The following is a 23,419-nucleotide window of genomic DNA, read 5'->3' as shown; positions in this document are numbered from 1 at the left end:
GATATTTGCCAGCTTGGCGCTTATGGATTGGATTTGGTGTTGCAGCAGTCTCTGACTTGGATATTTCATCCAGGACCTGGACTATTTACGGGATTTACTCGGGAGAGACTTGATCAAACTAGTGGGACGGATGTTTATTACTAGAGAAGCCGGAGAATTTTATGACCAGCCACCTGCGTTATCGGCAAGGGATAACCGGCTCTTCTAGAACGAGGATGATGAACTGGACTGTGGTGGCGGATAGCCAGTCATCTTCGTAGGGTTCTCACTGCGGCAAAGAGATCTCGTTTGGAAATTAGGCTGTAAGTTAGGAAAACTGTATCCATCAGGATCTGTGCCTACTTGTCGGTTGTCGTCGGTAATCCGCTTCCAACACACTTACTCACTGATCCCTGGCGTTCTCTCGATCACACCTCTATGTATGATTTTTGCATATGTCTAGGGACCAGCATCCTTCACTAGCTATTATTCTCCCGCTCTTCCCGACCTGTCTGGTCTAATTTTCCCACGCCCGCACCCAGCGCCACCGCCATTGCGCCCTCGCCTGTGAGAAGATGCCGACAACTCTTACAAGGCACGTACCCCATTATGATCATCTGTTGTATTCTTGTTTAAGCGGCTGTCTCCTCAATGACGTCGGCGGATTTTCCTATTGTCCATCGTCACTTTGATGCCTTTTTGGTGGGTTATCGTCCTCTTCACAGTTCGTTCCAGTTGATACAATATTCTCCGTTGTCGTTTTCTCGCTTTTCACCTATATTTATTCCGGCTGCAAACAGCCGCTACGTCGTAGGTCCTCTTGAGAGGAGGTAGCTTACTATTGTAGTCGCCGCCGTTATCCCCTCATCTATTCGTCTGTATGGGTTTCTGTGATCGCATTTTCTGTTGTGAGCTCAGTGTGCACGGGGGGGTATGGCACATGCTGCAGAAGCCGTCGCCGGACTATAGTAATATTTAAGGTCGTTGGTCTATTGCAAGTGTCATAGTGTGAGTGTTATTGTTGGATCTTGAATTATCTATGCGGCAGTGAAACATGAGAGAATGCTCACTTATCGTCATGCTTTAGGGACGATCACTCCCGTCTGACCTATCACCGAGACACTCGTCAGACCGAGTGGGCCCAGATTATGTGGGTACATACCGAGGATTTGAGGACATCTCTCTTCCAGATACACGGTAATGAGAGGAGTTATGGCGGCGGACGAGCGGATGGAGCCAAGTGGCGGTCTCTGGGTGATGGTTAGAGAAGAGGTCGGTACCGATGAGCAAGTGACACGGCGATGACAGCCTGAGAGTGAGTTTTAGAGGAGGGATTGAAGTGATGGTCGAACAGGACGCGGGGGTTTTATTCGTTCTAGTGTTTTGGTCTGCGCACAGACCAATACGCCACATTATGTCCCTGCGGCTCAATGAGGGCTCCCCGCAGCCGACTCCTGCAGTCGTTTTAGTACGTTGTCCCATCTGTCACGACCTCACTCGCAAACTGAACGGAACCGTCAACTCATGTAGTCATTCGAACTTGTAAAAGAGTTCGCTCTCACCATTATCCCCGCCTCTGCCTCTCTTCTCATCCCCAGCAAAACATTGTGTCTCCACCGTTCCTTCACTCCGAAAATTGCTGTAATTTTGGACAAACTAAACGCAAGGCTACGCCAACATACAGCCCTAGTTCCCTTTCAAATCAAAAAGTCACGGCGGAATGGTGTTGCAAGCGGAATCCATGCCTATATGCTGCCGATAAGACCTGGTCGCTTTGTCTGTCGACTTCACGGATTGTTTTGCTGTGACGTGACCTTGTGGCCTTTTGAAGGATCGCGAGTGCCGTGCCACATGAAGGTGTGGAAGCAAGCGGCAACGCGGGATATGAAAGAGCGCTTAGGATTTTGTGGCAGAGTTGTTGTTGTACAGCTGTCGTTGTGTCTCAGTCCAACACTAACTTCAACCGAACTTCTAACCTCGATTTGAACTTGACCTCACCACCTACTATCTCGCTCCGGCAATCCCACTAGAGGTTGCCGTAATCCCCAGTGATCCCACGGTAGACAATATCCATTCCCCAAAGCTTCCAATTTGCAACTGTATTCAGTAACTAGGTGCGCAGTCAGGTTGTCTTCGGGTTCTGATACTAACGATCAATATTTTTACCCATCAAGATTCTTGCGGCTTCAAATGCTGAATTGCTCTGGATGACGCCACTAGAGTGAAGATCGATTGTTCCTCATTCCTACCAGCTTCCAACATCGCATGTCATCCCCACATAAGACTCAAATAACAGCCATAAGAGTACCGAGCAAGCTTCCCTGTTTTGCTGCCAAATTCCAACATTTCACTGACATTGCTGATGTTGCTTCCTCGTCTCATACTTCACATTCGCTTGATTTTGAACGACGTCCATTAATCACTTACTCGGCTCCACAAAAAAGTATTTCATTCCGCCGTCATCACAATAGATGACCCCTCAACAAGTAACACGAGTGGCACGTTGCAAGTGAGTGTATACATATTCATTGTGCCGAGATAGTCACAAAAGGAATGTATCATATATTATATACCATAGTCATGGGTCATGAGTTATAGGTACAACCTTCCTGCGCATATTTTCTCCTGTTGTAGGTATGTGCTGGCGTATGTTTGACAATTGGCGCAGCTCACCATCGCTGGAACGATGCAGACTGGTCTTCGTGTGTTGGCCAGTTCCCTAGTACGTCTGGGGCTGTGTCCAGGCCGGAAGTTGATTGATCTCTCTCTTCCCACAGGGGTGTTTGCGGATTCCATCCATCGGCCAAGTCAAACATAGAAACAGATGCTACAGTTTCACTGCGCGGAGGCGATCTTCCACGATTGAAGTAGATCCCGCACCCAGAATCCCAGTTATAAGGCGCAGCTGAGCTAAGTCCGGATAGCAAAGGCCCAATGCTATCTTGGTCGTCAATAGCCGGGCCAGGTGTAAGAGCCCATCCAAGATCCGAATCGCTTTGCAAAGTAGGACCATTCCGATCGTCGTAGCCGACACCTTCATCCATCATGTTGACCTCCATTGAGGAAGGCATAGGTGTAGGAGCGTACGTGCATCCCATATTACCAAGAAAAGTATAGTTGCTCTCATTGTTGGACATAGGGTCCTTCGTGTCAGTCACAAATGCCGCATCAGCCACAGAATCAAGTGTAGGCCGCCAGAACAACGTTGGGCTTGTTGGCTCTACCTCAGATGTCTGCGATATTATCGTCAAAATCAATCAGTCCCATATGATTTCCGCATCCTAATATACGGAACTTACGATGTCCTGCGATCCCCCGGTGCGCATGTGCGATATAGGAAACCTGGATATATCATCTGGGAACTCCATATAAATTGGTATCTTAGGATTGCAACATTCTTCGTGGGGCTGGCCTGTTTGTGTATTATTGCATATATCACAGGAACATTTTCCAATCGCATCCTACAATCGGGTGAGTGCAATGACAAGTCGTCACGTTCATCACTGACCCACAAATCTTGAAAGGTATTCTTGACAACAGGTTTGTTCCTCTGTTGCTCTAGATATAATCTTGCTGAGCGATACATGTTGGCAGGAAATCGTGTCCAAGCTGGAGGATCAAGCTAACGCAAGGGACGGGGCCCATATCCGAATACCGGTGTTGCGATTAGTCGACGACTACCTCCGGATGTATTCCGTTACATACCTTAGCTTGCTCTACGATGGTGAGCTTTCCTGTGTTCTTACCGGCCATAACCACATCCCACTGACGATCAAGAATTGCAGAAAACTCTGCCCTGGACCTTTCGAATCGCGGATGAACAAGCTCCGGTGTCTGGGATACTTGAGGACTTTCGACATATGAAAGAGTGTCTCCGCATTGAGACAAGCCGCAGATTGGGCAAGTGGGACCGGCAGTGAGGACCAATTCTTCTTCTCGATGAAATGGGCAACGTTCCATTATGCTTCTGGGGTGAGTCGCAGGAGAGTCCGCTACTGAAAGAATGCAAGATGATTTAGGATGTGGCTTGCCTCGGAGGCAATTTATGCACCAGCGTCAATGAGTGTGGCCGTTTGGCGGTTACCTCACACCCTTCAGTACAACGCGTAATACATCGTGCGCTCGACATCTTGACTCAGCGCATACACACTGCGTATTCCTTGTTTGGCCCGGTGGCCCAGCCAGCACCTAAGCGAGCCCTCAAACTATGGCATCGTCTCAAACCTCCGATTATGTGTCTGAAGGTAAATATCATGCTTATTTAGCCTTGTAAACCCTCAATACGCCCATAGCAGCTCAGACTTAACGTGCGTGTAGTTATCACACTGGATTGTCCCTCTCGCCAGGACATCGGGGAACCATGAGAGCGCTATAGCTTCAGGTTGCATGGCAACTGTGGGGAGATCCGTGCGCACCAGGACAAGGTATGTTCCAAATAGTTGAGATCATGGCCACATTGCAGGCGATCGCGTGGCATTGTGCTTCACGGCACACCGCGTTGGGGTGGCACAGGTATTGCCGACCCTTTATGGACTGAAATATGCGCGAAATGTCTTTGATGCTCTTGGCCCACAATATCAGACGCGTTCAATCCCGATCAGACGGGTGGCATGTCGAGAATGTGCAAGGGCAGGACCCATATTGTGGCAGGCATGCTACAGATTTGGGGCGATGAGCATGATCGATATTGTACTCGAGACGCGTGATTTTTATAGTGATTTGCGCGATATCGTGCGAGATACAGTATTTAGACTGGAATGCGTTAAGTATAAGTAGAAAATTGCACGACGAGAAACGCGACACAATGCAATGACTGGTTCCGTGATTCGTGAGAAAGGCAAGCCAGCCGATGACGATCTTCGGGAGTTGCCTGTTAGAGCAGTTTCCTAGTCATCTGCCGCTCTTCTCTACTCAGCGTCCAACGTTCAATGGCTATACAACTTGACTTTGCCTTCCCGATTCAACTCACAGACGACACGAAGAGATGAAGACGACGAAACATACTCTTTGGCACCACCAAGAACCCAGATGATCTCGATGATCTCGACTAAATGTGGTATAACATCGAGTGGCAGCACAGGCCTGCAAGTAGGATGGTGGTGATTCGGATTGCGGCATTACAGGTACGGACTCTCCTTCGCTTGTACTCCTAGCTAATACTCTAATCTAAGACTATGCCGCCACTTGTCGACTAGCTCCTCTTGACAAGTTAGATCCTCATGGAAAAGTGAGGAGATACCATCGTGGTGAATCGCTACCACCTGTCTTCTTCTAATGTGACTCATAGACGTGCACTCATAATTTCCAGTGGTCCGCTGGCTGTAATGACACCAATTATGGTAGATGTATTGTATAGGCAGATTGAATGAGGACGAGGTACATATCCACTATCAAGCTTTTTTGAGAGTGCTGGCTAATGGCGTAACAAACAGAATCCTAGCTATAGGCGGTTCCTGAAACGCTGTAATGATCTGTCAGCAATACAACCTACTCAGACTTCAACCTTGGCGTGCTTCGGTCACCATATAATTGTTTCCTCAATGATCGATGAGATCATCCTCCATATATATGCCAGTCGCAGAATCAAGCTGTGATCACTATCAAACGTGGCGTTTCATACGACGGGGAAGCTGTCCTCCCACCCCCAACGTGCCACTCCCAAAGATGGGCGAAGGTTGGCCATTTGCCTCTGCATAACCTGTCGCTTGAAGTCCGACCTTTGGCTCGTTGATCCTCACCAGGTTTAGAATGGTCCCTAGGTGACAGCTTCGACCCTGTGTGAACATTGAGGTGAGTCAATGGGCTTTACGTGAAGGTCTCTGCAACTGACTGGTGTGGCGTCATCAATATCCTCGACTTCGAATATGCTCTTCGGTAGCATCTCTTCAAAGTCTTGCCGCCATAGTTGATCAGTAATAGGCGTGTTATTCAGCTCTACCTGTTCCTGTGAATTTCTCGGCCATTCACCCTAATGTTCGGTAAGCACCCAATCTGATATGCAAATGTCTTACTTGGTACTCACATCCTGGTAATCTGCTATTGTCATATTAAATTGGGTGCTTGCAGATTCTCTGGCGGTGATATTACAGTCATCATTTGCAAAATCCTCAGCTAGGCGAGAAGGAGAATGGGGTATGTCCTGATCGATATGCGTCGTCTGAGCAGCGCCGTCTGAGCATCACAGCTTCAGCGTATGATCAAGAGTAACAGAAGACATAAGAATGTGGGCCACGCAAAAGTGGTTGATATACAATGAGGCAGCGTATGCAGTACAGTCAATATTAGGGCCACAAGCAAGAGAGATGATTGATAGGTTGTGCGATCAGGAGGGAATTTAATCTGAAGAATTTATATATTGTGCGCTTATGGATTTAACTCGACTCTGGCGTATCACAGGCTCGTGGCATGAGTTTTGTTCTCCCATGTATCAGGTTCCTGTGCGGGTGTACAGCATGACAAATTCTGTGTTCGAGGCAGACTGTTTGAATTCCCGTAAGGATCAAGTACTCACGGAGGTTTACTCTTCTCCCATACAGACAAATGCATGAATGCTGGGAGTAGGCACAAGGTGAGTACTAAATCTGTCTTCTGTACAGAGTATGTGCTCAGGAATCAAGATAGTTTTATTGCTTCGCATTATTGACGTCGGTCGTCACGGCACTTCGTCCTTGAAACTTGCTCACGCTATATACCTTGTTGAACCATCAGATAAAGTAGAAAGTAAGACTAGAACCTCGCCTCAGCTTCAAATTTGAGGATAATGTAAGAGTCAAATAATTCTAAATCAACGCTGTCAGAAAAGTCATGTGGGCGCTCTATGATCAATTTGTTGATCCGTATGTGGTCAATGAGTGGTCAGATATATTCGAGGACCAGTATTCTGCACACCTTTGTTCCATTCGCTCGCCGAATTGACGGTATATTCTCCTTCCAACTGTCATCAAGCCACCGGGCCAGGAGTGAAGCCCATCAGAGGTTGGCATTTGCTCAGAGAAGGCAGTGATGCTATTATGCCCGATAAACTAGTATTTACGACATCGTTCCGTCCTTCTCGCCCACTGGTGTGTGACGATGCAACGGCCGGTGAGGCAGTTATGCGCATCGTGTGTCCGCTGGCGCAGAGACGGTTTGACGTCAACAGACGAAGCCTGAGGAACTGACATACACTGAGTAGCACCATAATATCAATATTGCGCATTGAGCGGACAATTTTTGAATAGATTGAAGGTGTAGTTAGAAGAGACTTGACCAAGAAAGATCATGAGAACCAATCAGGACATTAGGAAGTGCGGTGGCTCCTGGCAGGGTTCCAGAGTCATTCCAACGCATGGAATGAAATCGAAGAATTCATCAGGACGCTCTGAAGAGAGGCGAGTGGTGGGACGGGTCATAGATTGCTCATGTTATTGGACTTCCAGGCGATTATAATCTGCACGCTGAACATCGTCAGTTCCTATTGCATGTGGAAACAATCAACACGTTCGTGGATCTGTATGCATGGAGATATGGCCACTGTACACCCGAAGTGGTAACTAAATGGCGGGCGTGCCCTGACAAGCTGAAAAACTAACGAGATCGATCGCAGTGGTCGAATGGTCGGATGGTTCTGGGTGGTTCATTGTGGACATTGAACAACAATGACCACTGGTCCCTGCGTATAGCACAGAGCAAGAAAACGGGAGACCAGGTTGCCTAGACGTGGCACCATTGAGACAGGATATTCGAGCAAAAGCGCGAGACCAGTCCTACCATCAAGGAGCACGACCGTCGTGACTGTTGCTAGCTGTCGCTGAAGTCGAGCGAAGCTATCCACGTCATCATGTTCGCCCCGAAGATGGGTATGCCGCAGACGCTGTCAATACGCCATCCAACATGCATAGCCTCAGCGCGGAGAACATATGACCTGGGCTCGCCATTCGTCACCGTTATTCTGGAGTGGTCTCCATGTGGACTAGAACCAGCGCGCTTATGTGCCCACCAAGGGGCAGATGTGTTGGCACTTGGGGAATGGTAGAGGCGATGGGTAGGAGAAGATGTTGAGAAGATAGGCGCGACGAAAGAGTTCTCCGCATGCTCCTACAGCAGTTTGAGAAGGTGACTATTACCCAAGTTGGCGCGCTGGTGGATCCTTGAGCAGCGGCCCGGGATAGGTGTACAGTGCATACAGCACACAAACGATGGCGAAATAAAAAGCGGGCACAAAGCGCCAAGGTAAGTGGAATGATCGAGACCACCACAGACCACCGCAGTAGCTCCGTAGCGAATGAATGCACCTGCCTCTCGAGTCCGAGAATGCACGGCAATGATACAGGCGACTCAAAGTCTCATCCCATGTCGGTCATGAGCGACCGTAGCGATCCCACCGCGGCTGGTCGTCCCGTCTCCAGTCACCTCGCTAGAGGAACGCTCCCATCCGCTATAAGAATACCAGCCCTGCTCTCTCCACGTCCGCCTTCGTCTCCTAGATTCAAAATTACCCATCCAGCCAAACCGAGTCTACGACCTGACATGTTGACTTACCAGCTTTCCCTCGCTATCCTCGCAGCTGCCTGCCTCTCTACCCTCACCGCCTCCGCGCAAGACACGACCACCTCCACCGCCTCATCTGCCACGCCCACTTTGAGCACCCCAACTGCCACGCCCACCGTCGATGCATGTATCCTCTCATGCCTCCAGAGCGCTGCAAGTGCCAGCGACTGCTCCAGCTAGTGCGTGTACGACTCTCCCTCCTCCGTACCTTCGCTGACGACACGATGGGGCAGCACGGACCTGAGCTGCGTCTGCTCCTCCTCCTCATTCCAGTCCTCCGCGGCTTCCTGCCTCGTTGCGAACTGCCCTGCGAGCGACCTCACGGTCGCTCAAGCGCTTCAGTCGTCCGAGTGTGCTGCTGGTACGTCCTTTGCGCCCTCTGCCTTGTTTCGTAAACTGAACCACCCGTCCGTCCCAGTGTCCGCCTCGTTGACCTTGACCGTTGAAATCAGCTCTACTCTCTCCACCACCAGCTCTACCGTTTCTGACAGCTCCAGCTCCAGTTCCGTGACTGCTGCAAACTCGTCTGCACTCTCCTCCATCGCGTCTGTAGCGTCTTCCGCATCCTCCTCTCTCCCCACCCCCTCTAGCACGCACTCTAGCACATCGATTTCCGGACCCACTACGACGAGCACGCACTCTAGTGCATCGACTTCCGGACCCGCTACAACGAGCACGCACTCAGGCGCGTCGACTTCAGGATCCGCTACAACGAGCACGCACTCAGGCGTGTCGACTTCAGGACCCGCTACGACGAGCACGGCCAGCGGCGCCCGGGCACTAAAGCTCAACGTGCACGCAGTCGTCGGCACGACGGCGGCGATACTGGGGATGGTTCTTGGGGCAGGACTGGTGCTTTGAGGTCACCGGTGTAAATCGTAAATGATACTAGCGTTTTGGGGGCTTTGCGAACCTTGCTTCGGACAATTCGGGAGGCTGCGTTTTCGACTTTGGGATTATTAATGTCAAAACCATATCCTCTCCGCATTACTACCTAACAATCGACTTACCCGTACCACATGTGCTGGTGGTTCTCGAGCCAGCCATGTGCCCTTGTACATTCCCATAATTCGCGTGTATGTTGATCCGGATACGCTTGAGCCGAACATATTAATGGAGACTTTTTCTCGAGGCAGTGATAACCGCTTCAATAAGGACATCGTGGGAGCTCCAGAAGTCTTCGAGACAAATTCCATTCAGCTGGGTCGATAGTACGCTGAGAGTTGCATGTAAGCAATTAGCCAGTAGTCAGCTATGCAGGATTCACCTCTATCGCTTGTCCTCGTCTGAGCATTCTGTGAATCAGGGAATGTATGTGCCAAAGTGATATCTGCGCAGGCAGGAAACAATCGCAAACAGAAGTGCGACTGGGCAGCCTGAGAGTGCATTACATCGATTGGATTGCCTCTATAGTTGACGCCATCTCAGATGTTGCTGCGGCAGGTATTGGCCTGTAAGTTCAAGGAGCCCAGTGATCGCTGAGCTGTGCTCATTGGAGCCAACCATGTGTCTTCTCAGATGAGGCGATACAATCTAACGCAAGCATGGCTGCCAATATAGGGAAGTTGGGATTGTCATGTCCGTAGCGTGCATATCCATGCACTTTTGCGTTGGTATTCAGTCTGGAACAGCGTAAGTTGCCCATGAAGCAGAATAGAGCCGACCGACGTGCCATTAGCAGATCCTTTGTGAGAACTAGAGCATGTAACCCAGGAGATAGAACCTCGCACACAGCACTCTTCTGATCCAAGCCAGTGGTTTGCGGGTAGCGTGCACGGATTGCAATTTTGTGGAGTAGACTTACGCAAACCCGTCGAGAGTCTCGTATGCCAGCTGGGTCATCTATATGCGCGCAATCCGTGTCGACCTAGACTTTCAAAGAATTTCAAACAGGCTGACTGGAGCCTGGTGGCCATGGACATCCGTGGTCTTGTGAGGTGGAGGCACGAGTTGAGTAGCATGGTCACCAGGTCCTGCCCACCTACGGCCTACCCGGCCCGGCCCTGGTTTATATATAATGCCATACATAAGTACATACTGCCGGTGAACTGTTCAGTACCACATACACATTAACATTGCATATGCGAGTCTACATATACCCGCTCAAAACCACAATGACGAACTCCCAACAAAACACGGGAATAGCCGTTCGTCATCGTCATAATGGAGCATCCTGCATGTGGATTAGGTGGCGAACCAATGCGCGCATGTGCCCGCCAAGGGGGAGATGTGATGTCGTTGGCATGAATGGGAGCGATGCAACACGCGAAGAATGGTGGAGGCGATACGCAGGAGAAGATGTTAAGATGAGTGCAAAGACAGGATTGGCCGGCAGGATGCATGCGTCTCATAGCAGCTTGAGCGCTGGAATCGAGACCGGCTACTATACACTGCCCCTTGGATTGGCGCGTTGGCAGACTCTCGAGCAGCGGGCAGCAATTCCTGGAAGAGTGTACAGCGCAAGATGAGCGCCTGAAGAGCGGACAGAAGGCGGGCGACCGGAGCAAAGATGGGTGGAACGATCGAGACCACCCGCAACGTCGCTGCCTCTGAGGAGCCTGCATCTCGAACTTCATCTCATTACGGCCATGGGCGACCGCACCACTCCACGGTACCGTCTTTACGCTTCACTGAAGAAGCGCTCTCGTCCGCTATAAGAATGCTCGCCTCGCCCCTTCAATTCTGTCCTCTTCTCCCGGACTCACCACCGCCCCATCCTCTCAACCCGACCCAAGCCCACGATCTGAGAATGTTGACCCACCAGCTTTCCCTCGCTATCCTCGCGGCTGCCTGCCTCTCCACACTCTCCGTCTCTGCGCAGAGCACGACCACTACCTCGGCTGCCACGCCCAGTATCGATGCATGTATCCTCTCGTGCTTCCAGAGCGCCACAAGTGCCAGTGATTGTTCCAGCTAGTGCGTATACAACTCTTCTTGCCCTGTACATCCGCTGACGACATGGTGGAGCAGCACTGACTTGAGCTGTGTCTGTTCCTCCTCCTCATTCCAGTCCTCTGCGGCTTCCTGTCTCGCTGCGAACTGCCCTGCGAGCGACCTCACGGCTGCACAAGCGATCCAGTCAGCAGAGTGTGCTGCTGGTACGTCCTTGCACCCTCCGCTCACTGCCCGCTCTCTTATGCTTACCCGCCCGTCTATCCCAGTGTCCTCCGCGTCGTCTGCGACGTCTGCAGCCTCTTCCGCAGTCAGCTCCGCGTCCGTCGCCGCCAGTTCTGCCGTTTCGGACAGGTCCAGCTCTGCGGTCTCCGCAGCGTCGTCTGCGTCCGCCTCCATCAAGTCTGCCGAGTCTTCTGTCAAATCGGCAGCGTCTTCTGCGCTCTCCTCCCTCTCATCCGCCGCTTCGGGCGCACGCTCCAGCGCGTCGTCGGTCACCAACACCCATACAAGCGCAACGACTTCAGGACCCGCTACAACGAGCACGGCGAGTAGTGCACGTGCGCTGGAGATAAATGCACGCGCTGTCGTCGGCGCGGCAGCGGCGATGCTCGGTATGGTTGTCGGGGCGGGGTTGGTTCTTTGAACTCTCCCCGATGTAAGTTGTGAGATCCAATGATGACTGGGAATTTGGAGACTTTGCTTCGAACAATGGGGGGGGGGCTGATTTCTGCTCTAGTGCTATCAAAAATGTATCCCCTTTATGGCTACCTAACAGTCGACTCACTTGTTACGCATACACTGATTTCATCCTACCAATATGTACTCATACATTCGCATAATTCGCGCGTATGTCGATTTGGAGGCGCTTGAGCGGAGAATATAACATCGAGGGTTTTCTCCGGAACAATGGAGGCTGCTTGAATGAGAGCGTTGTAGGAGCTTCATACGTTTTCGAGACATATTTCACTGAGGTCGATGGCATGCTGAGACTAGTAGGTGAGTAGTTGGCCGGTGGGTAGCTATGTAGAACTCACCTGTCACCCGTTCTCGTTCGAACATCCTATGACGTTGGCGCGGGCAGGAAGCGAGCTCCTAGATGTACGAGTCGTATCATACACGTGTGTACGACTTGGCAGCTTGAGGGTATATTCTATCGATCGAATTGTCACTACAGTTGGCCTTCGAAGCATGCATGGCTGTTGATAAGGCGCTGCTGCGCAGGTATTTGCCTGAGTTTTAGGACTATAGTGGTCGCTAATGTGCTTTGGAGATTCAGACTGGTAGTGTGCCTGCCTAGGTTGAGGCGGTATGATCGAATGTGAGCGCGGTTTCCAACGTGGTGAAGTTGTGGTCGTCATGTCTGTATGGGGCGCATATATCCGCACACTTCCGTGTTGATGCTAGTCTATAAGCTGCTTGCAAATGTGGGGAGATAGAGTCAACCGGCGCGTTATCCAAAAAAATTTGTGAGAACTGGAACATGTGAACCAAGAGACAAAACAAAACAGACCTCGCATACTGCATTCTTCGATCCCACTCTGACCCAAGCTAGCGACTCGTCTGCAGGTTGTGTGCTCTGCTCGCGGATAATTTGTGTATACGGTCATGCGGCATCCCCTTCCACACGTCTGGGGAACGAGGCCACGCCCAGTGAGCCGGATCAGCTCCCACAGTACTGAGAAACTTAAGTGTGTAGTAGCAGCGACACGGTCCAGCTTAGGCGCATCAAGGAAATCTAGTATGCCAGCCGGATTGTCTGTATGCGCGCGGTCCGTGTAGGATGGGATTTGGAATGCGACATCCCTGTCTTTGTGAAGTAAAGGTTGAAGTCGAAAGACGAGTTGAGGCGTCGTGGCGCCTCACTTACGGGCCGGGCCGATCTGCAGCGCCAAGCTTGGGCTATATTGACTGATCCTAGTGCAGCTCTACTCATAACCTGTCCGCGAAATCTGATCATTCAGAAGATGGTACATATCTCTTCGATAGCCATAGCTACGACAGAAGAGAACGGGAATTACACACACAATAACTCGAAATGTCTGGATAGTACAAGGTCCCCGTCTCCTGGGCCCACTCAGCTCATGAATCTCGTGTTTTGGCTCAAAGCACCAGACCCATCCCGGCAAGCATGCCAACCATCGCCACGGCCGCGCCCATAACCACATGAGCATCCACACCAGCGAGGCCCGCGCCGCTCTTTGTGGTGGTACTCGTCGTGGCAGGCGCGGAGGACGTCGAGCTTCCGCTGGTAGAAGTAGAAGACGCGGCGGAAGAAGAGCTGTTCGCTATTGAGTGGAATTAGGGAGATAAAACGCGGAAGCAATCAAAAAAAAACGCACCAGCGGCACATTCGGTAGACTGGAGCGCCTCAGCAGCTTGGAGGTCCGCGGACGTGCAGTTGGCCTGGAGACAGGAGCGTGCAGATGTCTGGAAGGCGGTAGAGGTACACACACAGGACAGGTTCGTGCTGCATATATACATCATACGTCGATAACACGGGCCAGCCGGTGGAAGAAGTGGAAGAACGCACTAGCTTGAGCACCCGTTGGACGTAGCCGCACTCTCGATGCAAGAGAGGGTGCATGCATCGATGCTGGGCAAGGCGGAGGGAGCAGAGGTCGAGCTCTGGGCGGAGACGCAGAAGCACGCGGCCGCGAGGACAAAAAGAGAGGTCAGCTTCATGAACATCTTTGCGTTAATGGCTAATTTTTGAACCAGGGAGTTGAAGAGGCGTTAGTGAACAGCAACGGCGATCCTGTTGGAGAGAGGGCAGGCGAAACACGAGCATTGCAGCGGACTCTTATATGCCGTGAGAGTGCGACAAGTGGGGCGATTTGGAGCAGAGACAGCGACGAAGAATCCGAATATGAGCTGTGGACGACGAGGCTCCAGACTTTCGGAGAGCGCCGCTCACGCGCCGGTCATGCGCTGATCCGCACCGCCAAATCAAGCGGGTAAGTAGAATGGTTCATGTCTCTTTGCTCAGTCCATGTGCGCCGCTAGCATCAAGGGTTCTTCGGAGTGCGTTGTGTAAGCTATTTCCCGGAAGGTTTGACTACAGAGCGCGCAACCTGTCGGACAAGATTAGTAATTACGCTTCAAACTTCGGTTCTCGGTATCTCCACCCACGGAATTCTTCTTTGCATCATCCCTATACAATCCACTCCCATTCTCTTTTATACATATGTCAATAAAAACAATCGCTTTTCCAACCCCTCCACATGCTAGAAGGTGTCCACTTCGTGCGGATGGTTGTCACCTGCTCGTTAGGACCCACAGTGTCGCATATTCCACACCGTAATTGCTCCCGGATGGGAGAAGCGCGAGCCATGTGCCCCTCGTCGATGGACATGTGCGCAGGTCTCGTGGAAGTCCTGGAAGAAAACGGGGTTGTAGTTGAGCCTCTCGTTGCTTTGGTGCTGCTTTCGCACAATATCATCTTCCATAGGTCGCCTCATACACATCGAGTGGGGTGACAGCGTGCTGGCGCGGTACTCCATGATTCTTTCCTAAGAGTCACTGCATCCATGCTCTTGGCTTGCTCCGCATCCGCTACGGTATGCATCATGAATGTGTGCATATCATGGAATGATGGCCATGGGAGTATTGACGACATACCCTCGCTGCGCGTGGCTTGTCCGGTACGTTTTCTGTTTGGATGCGGACTTTCTACTTGTTCCAAATCCTCATCTATAGGCATTGTCTCAGGAGCTGCGGAGACACAGCACAAAGACCACTCACCTCAGCTGCATTCTCTGAGAAGGTAGAATACACAAATGATCAGCAAAGCGTAGAATAAATCGTGGCCGTTTATGCAAGGTAGTGGAAGCAGACCACAGATTACCGCCAGCCTGCTCAAGCGCCAAGCGTCTCGTGCACAGCAAGGCGCAGACAAGCCTTTGTTTAGTCGGAAGTCTCAGGGAAGTCAAAGCGTAGAGCAAAGTGACAAGCACGTTCCAGGTAGTAGGTCTACAATGTTCAATCTGGTTAGCAACGACTCAGATATTGAGAGAGTAGTAAAGACTATAATCGTGATCGTGTAGAGTACGCCCTTCACTTTTCAGTTGCACAAAACCGGTTGGTTCCATATTGCCGCGCTGACTCTGATAGCATCGCCCTGCTCGAGCACATCGTGCACGCGGATGACCGCCGCATTCTGCCGTACCGCACAGCTCACCGCGGCTGCTGTCGCCCAGCCCCTCTCGTCCGGCCTCGTCTCTCTCCCCATGTACCCACCCGCACCATCTCCCCGTGCCAGAATGGCACCCAGGAACGACTTTCGCGACGTACCGATCAGTTGTGGGTACCCAGCGAGCAGATTTCTTCTGCCAGATAAAGGCTCTGCAGTCAGTCGTGCAGCATTCCCGAGCAGTTCGATGTTCCCTTCTACCGTCTTGCTGAAGCCAATGCCAGGGTCGACGAGCACCAGCCACCGCCTGAGGCCGCCGGGGCCCTTCACCGCGGCATCGACCTTCTCCCCAAGCTCCACTCGAACACCCTCGAGCACGGCGCCGCGCCCATGCGCGTCTGCATATGTGGAGTAGTCCTTGTTCGCTGATGCTTCTCCGCGGGAGTGCATGAGAACGACGGGGACCGCGAGATTGCGCGCGACGGCACGCATGCGGAGGAAGTGCGCAGCCGACGCGGGTGTGAGTGGGTATTCCGGCCCTGTGAACGCGTAAACGTCGTTGATGCAGTTCGCACCCGCAAGCACCGCCGCGGATGCGACGTCTGCGCGGAAGGTGTCCACGCTAAGGAGGACGTCGGCGACCTTGGCATCATTTCGAATTGTCTCGATTACGGGTACGACACGGGAACGTTCCTCTTCGGGGGAAACGTACTCCGCACCAGGGCGTGTTGAGTACCCGCCAATGTCGATGACGTCGGCGCCATTGGCAACAGCGCTTCGAGTATAGGCGAGCGCGGTGTCAACAGTGTTATGCAGAGAGCCATCCGAGAACGAGTCTGGCGTGGCATTAAGTGTACCCATAATATATACCTTCTGATCCGCAATAGGTGTCGTGGAGGAAAGTGGGAATTTCCAGTATGTGGCAGTGGATGGGACTGTTGGGATATTTGATAAAGTGGGAGAAAAAGGCTGCGACTCAGAAGGGGCAGAAATGGGGTAGCGAGGAAAGGGCATAACCTTGCACATAGGTGCAGAATCCGCTGGTTGCTCACATGAAAGCTCTGTGAAAAGCTGGCGAATAGACTTGCCCAGCTTTGGGTGGACATAGTCGGGCACCATACTGAGGCTGTATGTCAGTGGCACCCAGAGTTAACGGTCTTCATCAAACTCACTCGTTGAGAGGGCGTAGAACAAATTCACGCTCGGCGATTCGTGGATGCGGAATCACCAATTCGCCCTCCAAGTTATCAAGGGAACCTCTTGCAGGCTCTAGCCGTGAATCCATAATCAACGAATCGAATGTGAGGATATCGACATCAATCGCTCGAGGACCATTCCGGAAAGACGCTATCCGGCCGACGATGCTTTCAATCTCTTTGGCCCGCTTGAGCAACTCCAGAGGCGCCATATCGGTTTCAATCTATGCAAAGTGAGTGGTAAAGCATACACGCAAAGAGCATGTCACAAACCATGCAGGCACAGTTAGCAAATTTAGGCTGGTCAGTAACATACATGGGTGCAGTTTCATACATGAATGAAGTGTCGACAATGGCTGCGCGAGGCGAGCCAGATCCCATTGGAGCTTCTAGGAGCCTCAGTGCTAGCTCAATGTTGGCAAAGCGGTCGCCTATGTTGGCTCCAAGTGCGATGGCGGCTCTGTGCTTGAATGATGCGGATCCGTGACGAAATGTTTGTTCAGCGAGCAGCGTCGTCAAAGTCGGAGAGGGAACCGCCATGACGGGAGCACGGAGCGAGTCGTGCAATGTGTTGACGATGGTATCTTTGTAGTCGTGTAGAGTCCGAGTAATCTCGACCTCTGCAGCATCTGCGAGGGGGAGCGCGCTCGGTTTCGCAGCACGAACTGTGACATAATCTTTTTCCGTTCCCGAATGATTCAGTACCGAGCGCGCAACAGACGACGCTAGTGCCTCGAGAGTCAGGTAGGAGGATGTTTCGACGCCCTGAAATACAGTGGGTAAGCATTCTTATACAGGAAGAGCGGGGCTACCCGCGCACCTTGGCGATAGCCCTAGCAAGGTCCTTAAAATCGAGCGGCAGCGTATGCCTATCTTCCCTCTTTAGCAAGATGTTAAAACGCACGCGCTGTTTCTCTTCTCGCTCGCAATTGTTCACGCCTATGATGGTTTGGCACTCCAGACCGTGCATATAGTACCGCACCTGCTTGTCCGCGCTAGATCGACTCCTGCTTACTATCATTCCTGCAGTACTCGCGTGTAAAAGCGCTTTTGGTCTTGCTACGTCGACTGATAATCGCTGCAGCGCTGGGTAAAGGTGGAAACATCTCTCGGTAATCCAATCGTTTAGGGCCTCCATGGACGAGAAAGTCTGAGAGCCACCGTTGTCAACTAGGGAGGCCAAGACGGAAGAATAGTCGATGGAGGATGAGAGGTCGTCTGCAGAAGCCGTCGATCGTGTGTTGTGTGCCATAGACAGCGAGACGAGAACTGGCTGGAGGGTCCCCTCTGGCCCATTGGCAGGCCACTGTGCGCCATCGGTAAATCGAGCGAGAAAAGACAAGTGTCTGACGCGTATAATATCACTAGGGGCTGTTGAAGCACCAGGGTGATAGTCGACCTGTGGAATGCGCTGACTGCAGACGTTAGATAGCCATTTGACCTAGACCTGCTGCGAGGAGCATACTCTGAAAAACAAGCACTCATATGTATATGAAAGTTTAGCGAAAAAAGAAGAAGCTTGGGTTTATGTTTTTGTCGACATGCTTGGGAGAGTTGAGAAAGCCGAGGTCGCCATCGAAGGCTGGAGAGGAGGGACATGTGAGACCGGCCAAGCGCGCTGGTTTGATCGCTGGGGGCGCGCCCTTGAGCTTATTTAGATAATTCCTCTTCCTCCTGCTATTACCGCATACATACTTTATCTGTAATGCGATCGTCTATCGCTAGAGCCTATCAAAGTTGTAGAGTGCTTTGTTTGACCTCGCTAGCCTAATAGTTGCCATGGCCCTTCGCTCACTGGCACTGATGACTCACAAGATGAAGGCAGGTTTCGCAGGCAGTTCACATTCAATATTCAAGCTTATATTCATGGCTCAGTCACTGGGCATTCTTGGTGGACATTGAAGATCATCATGACATTGATGGACCCACAAAGAATGCGCTAAATTTTCTGTGTTGGAGTCGAGGTGATATCTCTTTAAGTTCCTGAGTCGCTGCCAAGTTGCAGCCCAGACTTGTCAATGGGTGCTCACTGCTCGGGCAGAGAGCTGCAGGTTGGGTCTGAGGGTCCAGCGCAGGATAAGGGTCTGGAACGCAGCTTAGTAGAGCGGAGCACGTTATGCAAGGTGTGGGCTGTGCTATAGCAAAATGCTGAGATATGTAGTGAATGTCCGCTCGGAAGTGTTTGTCTCACTGCATACTTCTGTTCAAGAACATCTAGATGGTTTATCCAAAGCCAGTCGGTCACCTACGCTGTGGTTCAAATATTAAGTTCCAGATAGCATCCTCCAATGTAAGAAGCACGACGGATGTTTCGCTAGGATTTTTGGCTGATATAAAGAATATGTACGTGTGAGCTCATCGATTTTCTCCAAGATTTACCCTTGGTATCGGCGTCACTGCATTCGCCAGTGCTCGGAAGCGGGTGAGTAAATAACACAGTATTCTTGCATCATAAGTTACACATGCTATCCACAGGGATCCTACCCCTACTTTCCCTCTTGAAAACACCAAAGTTGCCGGTTAAGTCCAAGACTGAGGTCTCGTCGCTAAATTGGAAACGAAAGTAGTGCCCCCACTGTATCCCCAGTATTGAATACGTTGCCTGCGTATACTTGTCGGCGATCGTTCAAGTTTTGCTATGTTCGCATGATCTTGCGTCAGTACTTATGAAAACATCTTAAGTAATGCATGAGACGCCGTGTCACAAGAAGTATGTTCGAGGTTGAGAGATTCATTTGTCGAGTTTCGACACGTCCGAGTGCGCAACCGTAAATTCCCGTAATCATAATTGAGTAAAAGTTCACCATGCGGTACGACAACAAGCTGCGTGTGATATGGCTTGCATCATGGACGCCGCCTCAAGTCAGGGATGCAGCTTATCTCGAGGAGACTTTGATGATCGACGTAGGACTGATGATTGAACCATTGTCACCAGTCACATAAATTCGGGAATCACGCCCCCAGCCCCTTGCAATGAAGTGTTGACGATTGAGGAGCAACTCGGAGGCTATGAAAGTCTCCAAGTAAACTAGCGAAGTCCGTTGGTTACAATCACTGGCATCGCACGTAAAAAACATGAGCCGGCTAAACGTTGGGGAACGATCGAGGAACACACAGATCCAACAGAATGGGGACATAGATTGCTACGTCATCAAAATACAAAGGAAGATACACAAAAGGGTAGGCCGCCACACAGCCGACTATTAGTAGCCCGACATTGGGCGCTGCAAGCGCCGATGTTGCAAGTCTGGTCCATGGTTTAACTTCATCTTTGTTACCTCTAACATTGATGATCCGATTACATGAACAATTCTCAGTCTTCAGCCAACGTTTTCGGAGCCTCAAGAACTGTAGAGCATACCACTTTAGTTACCTCAAGCTAACGCCTGGCCACGTCGACAATCTCAGACTTGTTGAATCCCCTGTCAATATTTTCTACACTTATGCCGACGAAAAGAAACCCGCATTCTCCATCTATATCCATGGTCGGACCTCTCAGTGATGGAACCGCGACCCAGCATTACAAACAGCGAGCACTTCGAAAAAAACTGGACGTTCAAGAGAATGTTGCTGCAAGAGATGATAGCGAAGATGTAAGCCATCGATAACCTTCATGCGTGAATATTTCGTCACTTACCATGCTTGTAGGACTCAGATGGCTGAGAGCCGTAGAGCTGTTCCGAGTCGGATTGTCCGCGTCGTAAGTAACGTCCGCACTATGGAAATATCTCCTGTTGCCTCTTTCACGCTAGCATATTCTCGCAAATGCTTCAGGCGGATTCTTGAGGATCGGTGCAAGTTACTCATGTTGCAAAAGATGAGAATGATTGGATTGACGACGATGTCTGGACAGACGGAAACGACGTCAGTGATAGTGTTTGTTCGAGAGTGTTTAATCATCACTGTAGTGCACAACGGCCGTCGAAGACAACGACTGAGCTGATCGACGACCGTGGCACGACGACGTTCAAGTTCTTACAATAGACAACGAATGCCTCAAAAGCTGGAGGCACAAGAATTGTATCCAGGTGTCGTCGTAGCCTGCACTGGGACAGTACAAATCCTAGCACGCCATTATCGGCGGTGTCTTTCATTCTCGTTCTGTTGTCAGCTAGACGATGGGGAGCGAGAGCGGAGAGACTAGACGATCTCGCCGGCTAACAACAGTGTTATATGTACGGTCATGCTGGTCATAGTAGCTTGGCGCTATCGACTGACGGTGTAATGTCTTGAGTAAAACGTGATGAAAGGTGTCGGAGTAGACAAATGATCGATAATTGAACTCAGAACATCATGGAGGACCCGTGTCAGAAAGAAACGTGCAATATTTTCTTGAAGCCGAATCATTGGATCGTTCGATCACATTCACCTGTGTGTCAGAAGTATAGGCCTAATGGGTGGGTATCTAGCCGCGAGGCGGTGAAGGACGTCGCTTCGCGAAAATTGCTCCTGCTGTTGATGAATGGAATGGTCATCAGGATCAGAAGCTATTGGGACCCCAATCCTGGGCCAATGCAAAAAGGAGGACACCCACGAACAATGATTTAGGAGGACGAGAACAATGCAGAGACATCGTGCACCAGAGCCGATAAACGCTAGGACATAAATGTCTGGGGCTCTGCCCCTCTTCAGTCGACCTTCATAATTTTCGTCTAACCCGACCAGAAGCCCCAACCTTCATTCGCCTCCCGTCCCCGTCGCGACGCTCTTCGTTATCGCCTTTATATAGAGTCAGCCCCTGCCATGTCTGTTTCAATCTCAAGTCACAAGCTGCAAAAGACTCCAATATATGATGCTCACCCAGTCATATACATCGCACAATCATAATCCTGATTGCTTTCTGCCTACTGGCGTGTCATAGAAGCTATGGCTGCAGGCGAAACATTCGATATGGCGATGATGAAATACCAAGCCGTGAGTGCAAAGCCTTCACATATGCATATCGAATTTAACGCTTACCATCCGTTCAGTGTTCGTGGGCCGGGCCTTGCTTCAGGTGCTCGCTTGGACGAAGCACTCCGGCGCCCGACCAGTATGGGGGGCGGGAGATAGAGGTGTCGTTGCTGACTTACATTGAAGATGTCAAAGAATCTGATGACCAGGATCGGACGCCATAGGTGAGGTGCATATTGGCCAACACTAAAAAATCCGACTCAGTTGCTCATAGGGCTGTGCATCTCACATCGAGACGATCCTAAGCTCAACCTGGATTGATACATCGAGGGTGGGCATCAGTCAGAGGATCGTTGGTAGTTAGGCCACTCGGCTTATGATCCTCATCCATTCGTCAGTCGATACGAGCAGCAGGCAAAGCAGAGAATATGGCCCAGCAAAGATAGCTTATCGAACCCTGATGCTTTTCTTCTGCCGCCGCTCATCAGCCCCGATAATTGGCCTACCGTCTCATGTGACTGCGGGCAGACTTTGATGGATGTTTGCCATCGGCGAGTGCACAGAAAGACTGCGTTAGTGTTTCTCGACGACTTTGCTGCATCTTGTAGAGCTTGAGTGCTGATCACGCCCATCATAGCCGCCAAAGAGGAGTGCGTCTTCTACCTTGTGAGTATTTGGAAGGAAACATCAGGGAAGGCATACCCAGCTACATGATGATAGACGCGGTTTGGATTTTGCGGCAGGAATTAAGCTGAAGAGGAGCAGAGAATGTAATGCAAACGCAGAGGAGACCCACAGCACACGAATTGGCTTCTATCTCTCCCTGTTTGTAAAATTAAATTGATCTGTGATAGTACTGCCCGCGCCTTTCATTCTTAGCGGGTGGCGCATCCTACCTTCGTCTCAAAGATTTTCGGTAAGAGTATGCCTGTCACAATACAGTCCCAGAGAATGTTCATACGACGCAAGACGTGGCGAAGACAGACGGGCAGTTCGGCAGGTGCCACCACAGTGCACCCTAACGAACGACTACGTGTTAGGCGATAACGGTTCGGCAGTTGCCTGAGGACCTGATTGGCCCACTCGTAGACTCATTCTCGCAAGAACACACAATCTTTTTGTTGTTGCCTAGATTAGAAGTCAGCCACTCGAACAGTAGCTGTTCGGTGTAAGTATATTTTGCATTCGGAAACAGGAAGGCCTTTCATTATGAGTCTTGAGGGAGTCGAGACTTGAGGCCGACAAGCTACATCGATTGTCCACAAGTAATTGCTGGCATAAATACCACCATCCGGTAACTTCCTGATGTCCTGTTTGTTCTTGTGATTTTCCTTGTCAAGTCTCCTCTAATCACACATTCAATGCATTCAAAGATCATTCGCTCGACGCGCAATGTTATGGTGTACTCAGTCACATATGTCTCCTCCTTAAGCTTCGTAAGTTTACTGATGTCGAACCGTCTCTGCGCCAACGGACACACAATGTGCATGGACGCCTCGCCTGCCGTTGCGTAGTCACACACTAGTGGGCGAGAAGGACAGAACGATGTCGTAAATACGTCCATCGGGCACATTAGTATCACTGCCTTCCCGAAGAAGATTCCGACCAGAGTCCAAAACGTGTGGATCTAGCCCAGTTGCTTGATGAGAGTTGAATGGTGAATCCACCGTGAATTCGCCGAGTGAATGGAACAAAGGGTGTGCAGAATACTGACCCTCAAATATTACTGTCCGCTCATTGACCATACACGGAACAAAAACCGATCGTAGAGCGCCACTTTTCTGACGGCGTTGATTCA

The 23,419-nt window shown here is 50.9% G+C and overlaps 6 protein-coding genes across 6 annotated transcripts; 1 reads left to right on the top strand and 5 right to left on the bottom strand.

The window, feature by feature from the left end:
- Positions 1 to 2,648: 2,648 nt before the first annotated feature.
- Positions 2,649 to 3,305, bottom strand: FIBRA_08310 (uncharacterized protein; the record flags this gene model as incomplete). The annotated part of the gene is made up of 2 exons (XM_012329956.1): positions 2,649 to 3,212; positions 3,279 to 3,305. 2 exons carry the CDS (start codon positions 3,303 to 3,305, stop codon positions 2,649 to 2,651), a joined length of 591 nt encoding a protein of 196 aa, XP_012185346.1.
- Positions 3,306 to 5,579: 2,274 nt separating this feature from the next.
- FIBRA_08309 (uncharacterized protein) lies at positions 5,580 to 6,025 on the bottom strand (the record flags this gene model as incomplete). The annotated part of the gene is made up of 3 exons (XM_012329955.1): positions 5,580 to 5,753; positions 5,810 to 5,947; positions 6,002 to 6,025. 3 exons carry the CDS (start codon positions 6,023 to 6,025, stop codon positions 5,580 to 5,582), a joined length of 336 nt encoding a protein of 111 aa, XP_012185345.1.
- Positions 6,026 to 8,846: 2,821 nt separating this feature from the next.
- On the bottom strand, positions 8,847 to 9,668 carry FIBRA_08308 (uncharacterized protein; the record flags this gene model as incomplete). The annotated part of the gene is made up of 3 exons (XM_012329954.1): positions 8,847 to 9,363; positions 9,422 to 9,456; positions 9,519 to 9,668. The coding sequence occupies 3 exons, from the start codon at positions 9,666 to 9,668 to the stop codon at positions 8,847 to 8,849; spliced, it is 702 nt and encodes a 233-aa protein (XP_012185344.1).
- A 1,349-nt stretch (positions 9,669 to 11,017) lies between these two features.
- Positions 11,018 to 12,046, top strand: FIBRA_08307 (uncharacterized protein; the record flags this gene model as incomplete). Its single annotated transcript, XM_012329953.1, has 3 exons — positions 11,018 to 11,424; positions 11,479 to 11,606; positions 11,670 to 12,046. 3 exons carry the CDS (start codon positions 11,018 to 11,020, stop codon positions 12,044 to 12,046), a joined length of 912 nt encoding a protein of 303 aa, XP_012185343.1.
- Positions 12,047 to 13,503: 1,457 nt separating this feature from the next.
- On the bottom strand, positions 13,504 to 13,991 carry FIBRA_08306 (uncharacterized protein; the record flags this gene model as incomplete). Its single annotated transcript, XM_012329952.1, has 3 exons — positions 13,504 to 13,688; positions 13,743 to 13,830; positions 13,890 to 13,991. The coding sequence occupies 3 exons, from the start codon at positions 13,989 to 13,991 to the stop codon at positions 13,504 to 13,506; spliced, it is 375 nt and encodes a 124-aa protein (XP_012185342.1).
- Positions 13,992 to 15,463: 1,472 nt separating this feature from the next.
- FIBRA_08305 (uncharacterized protein) lies at positions 15,464 to 17,980 on the bottom strand (the record flags this gene model as incomplete). The annotated part of the gene is made up of 4 exons (XM_012329951.1): positions 15,464 to 16,652; positions 16,705 to 16,952; positions 17,002 to 17,493; positions 17,549 to 17,980. The coding sequence occupies 4 exons, from the start codon at positions 17,978 to 17,980 to the stop codon at positions 15,464 to 15,466; spliced, it is 2,361 nt and encodes a 786-aa protein (XP_012185341.1).
- Between the last annotated feature and the right edge of the window lie 5,439 nt (positions 17,981 to 23,419).

This window comes from Fibroporia radiculosa, assembly GCF_000313525.1.
Source record: "Fibroporia radiculosa TFFH 294 genomic supercontigs, scaffold77501, whole genome shotgun sequence".
NCBI classification, from domain to species: domain Eukaryota; kingdom Fungi; phylum Basidiomycota; class Agaricomycetes; order Polyporales; family Fibroporiaceae; genus Fibroporia; species Fibroporia radiculosa.
This window is presented reverse-complemented; position numbering and strand designations above follow the sequence as displayed.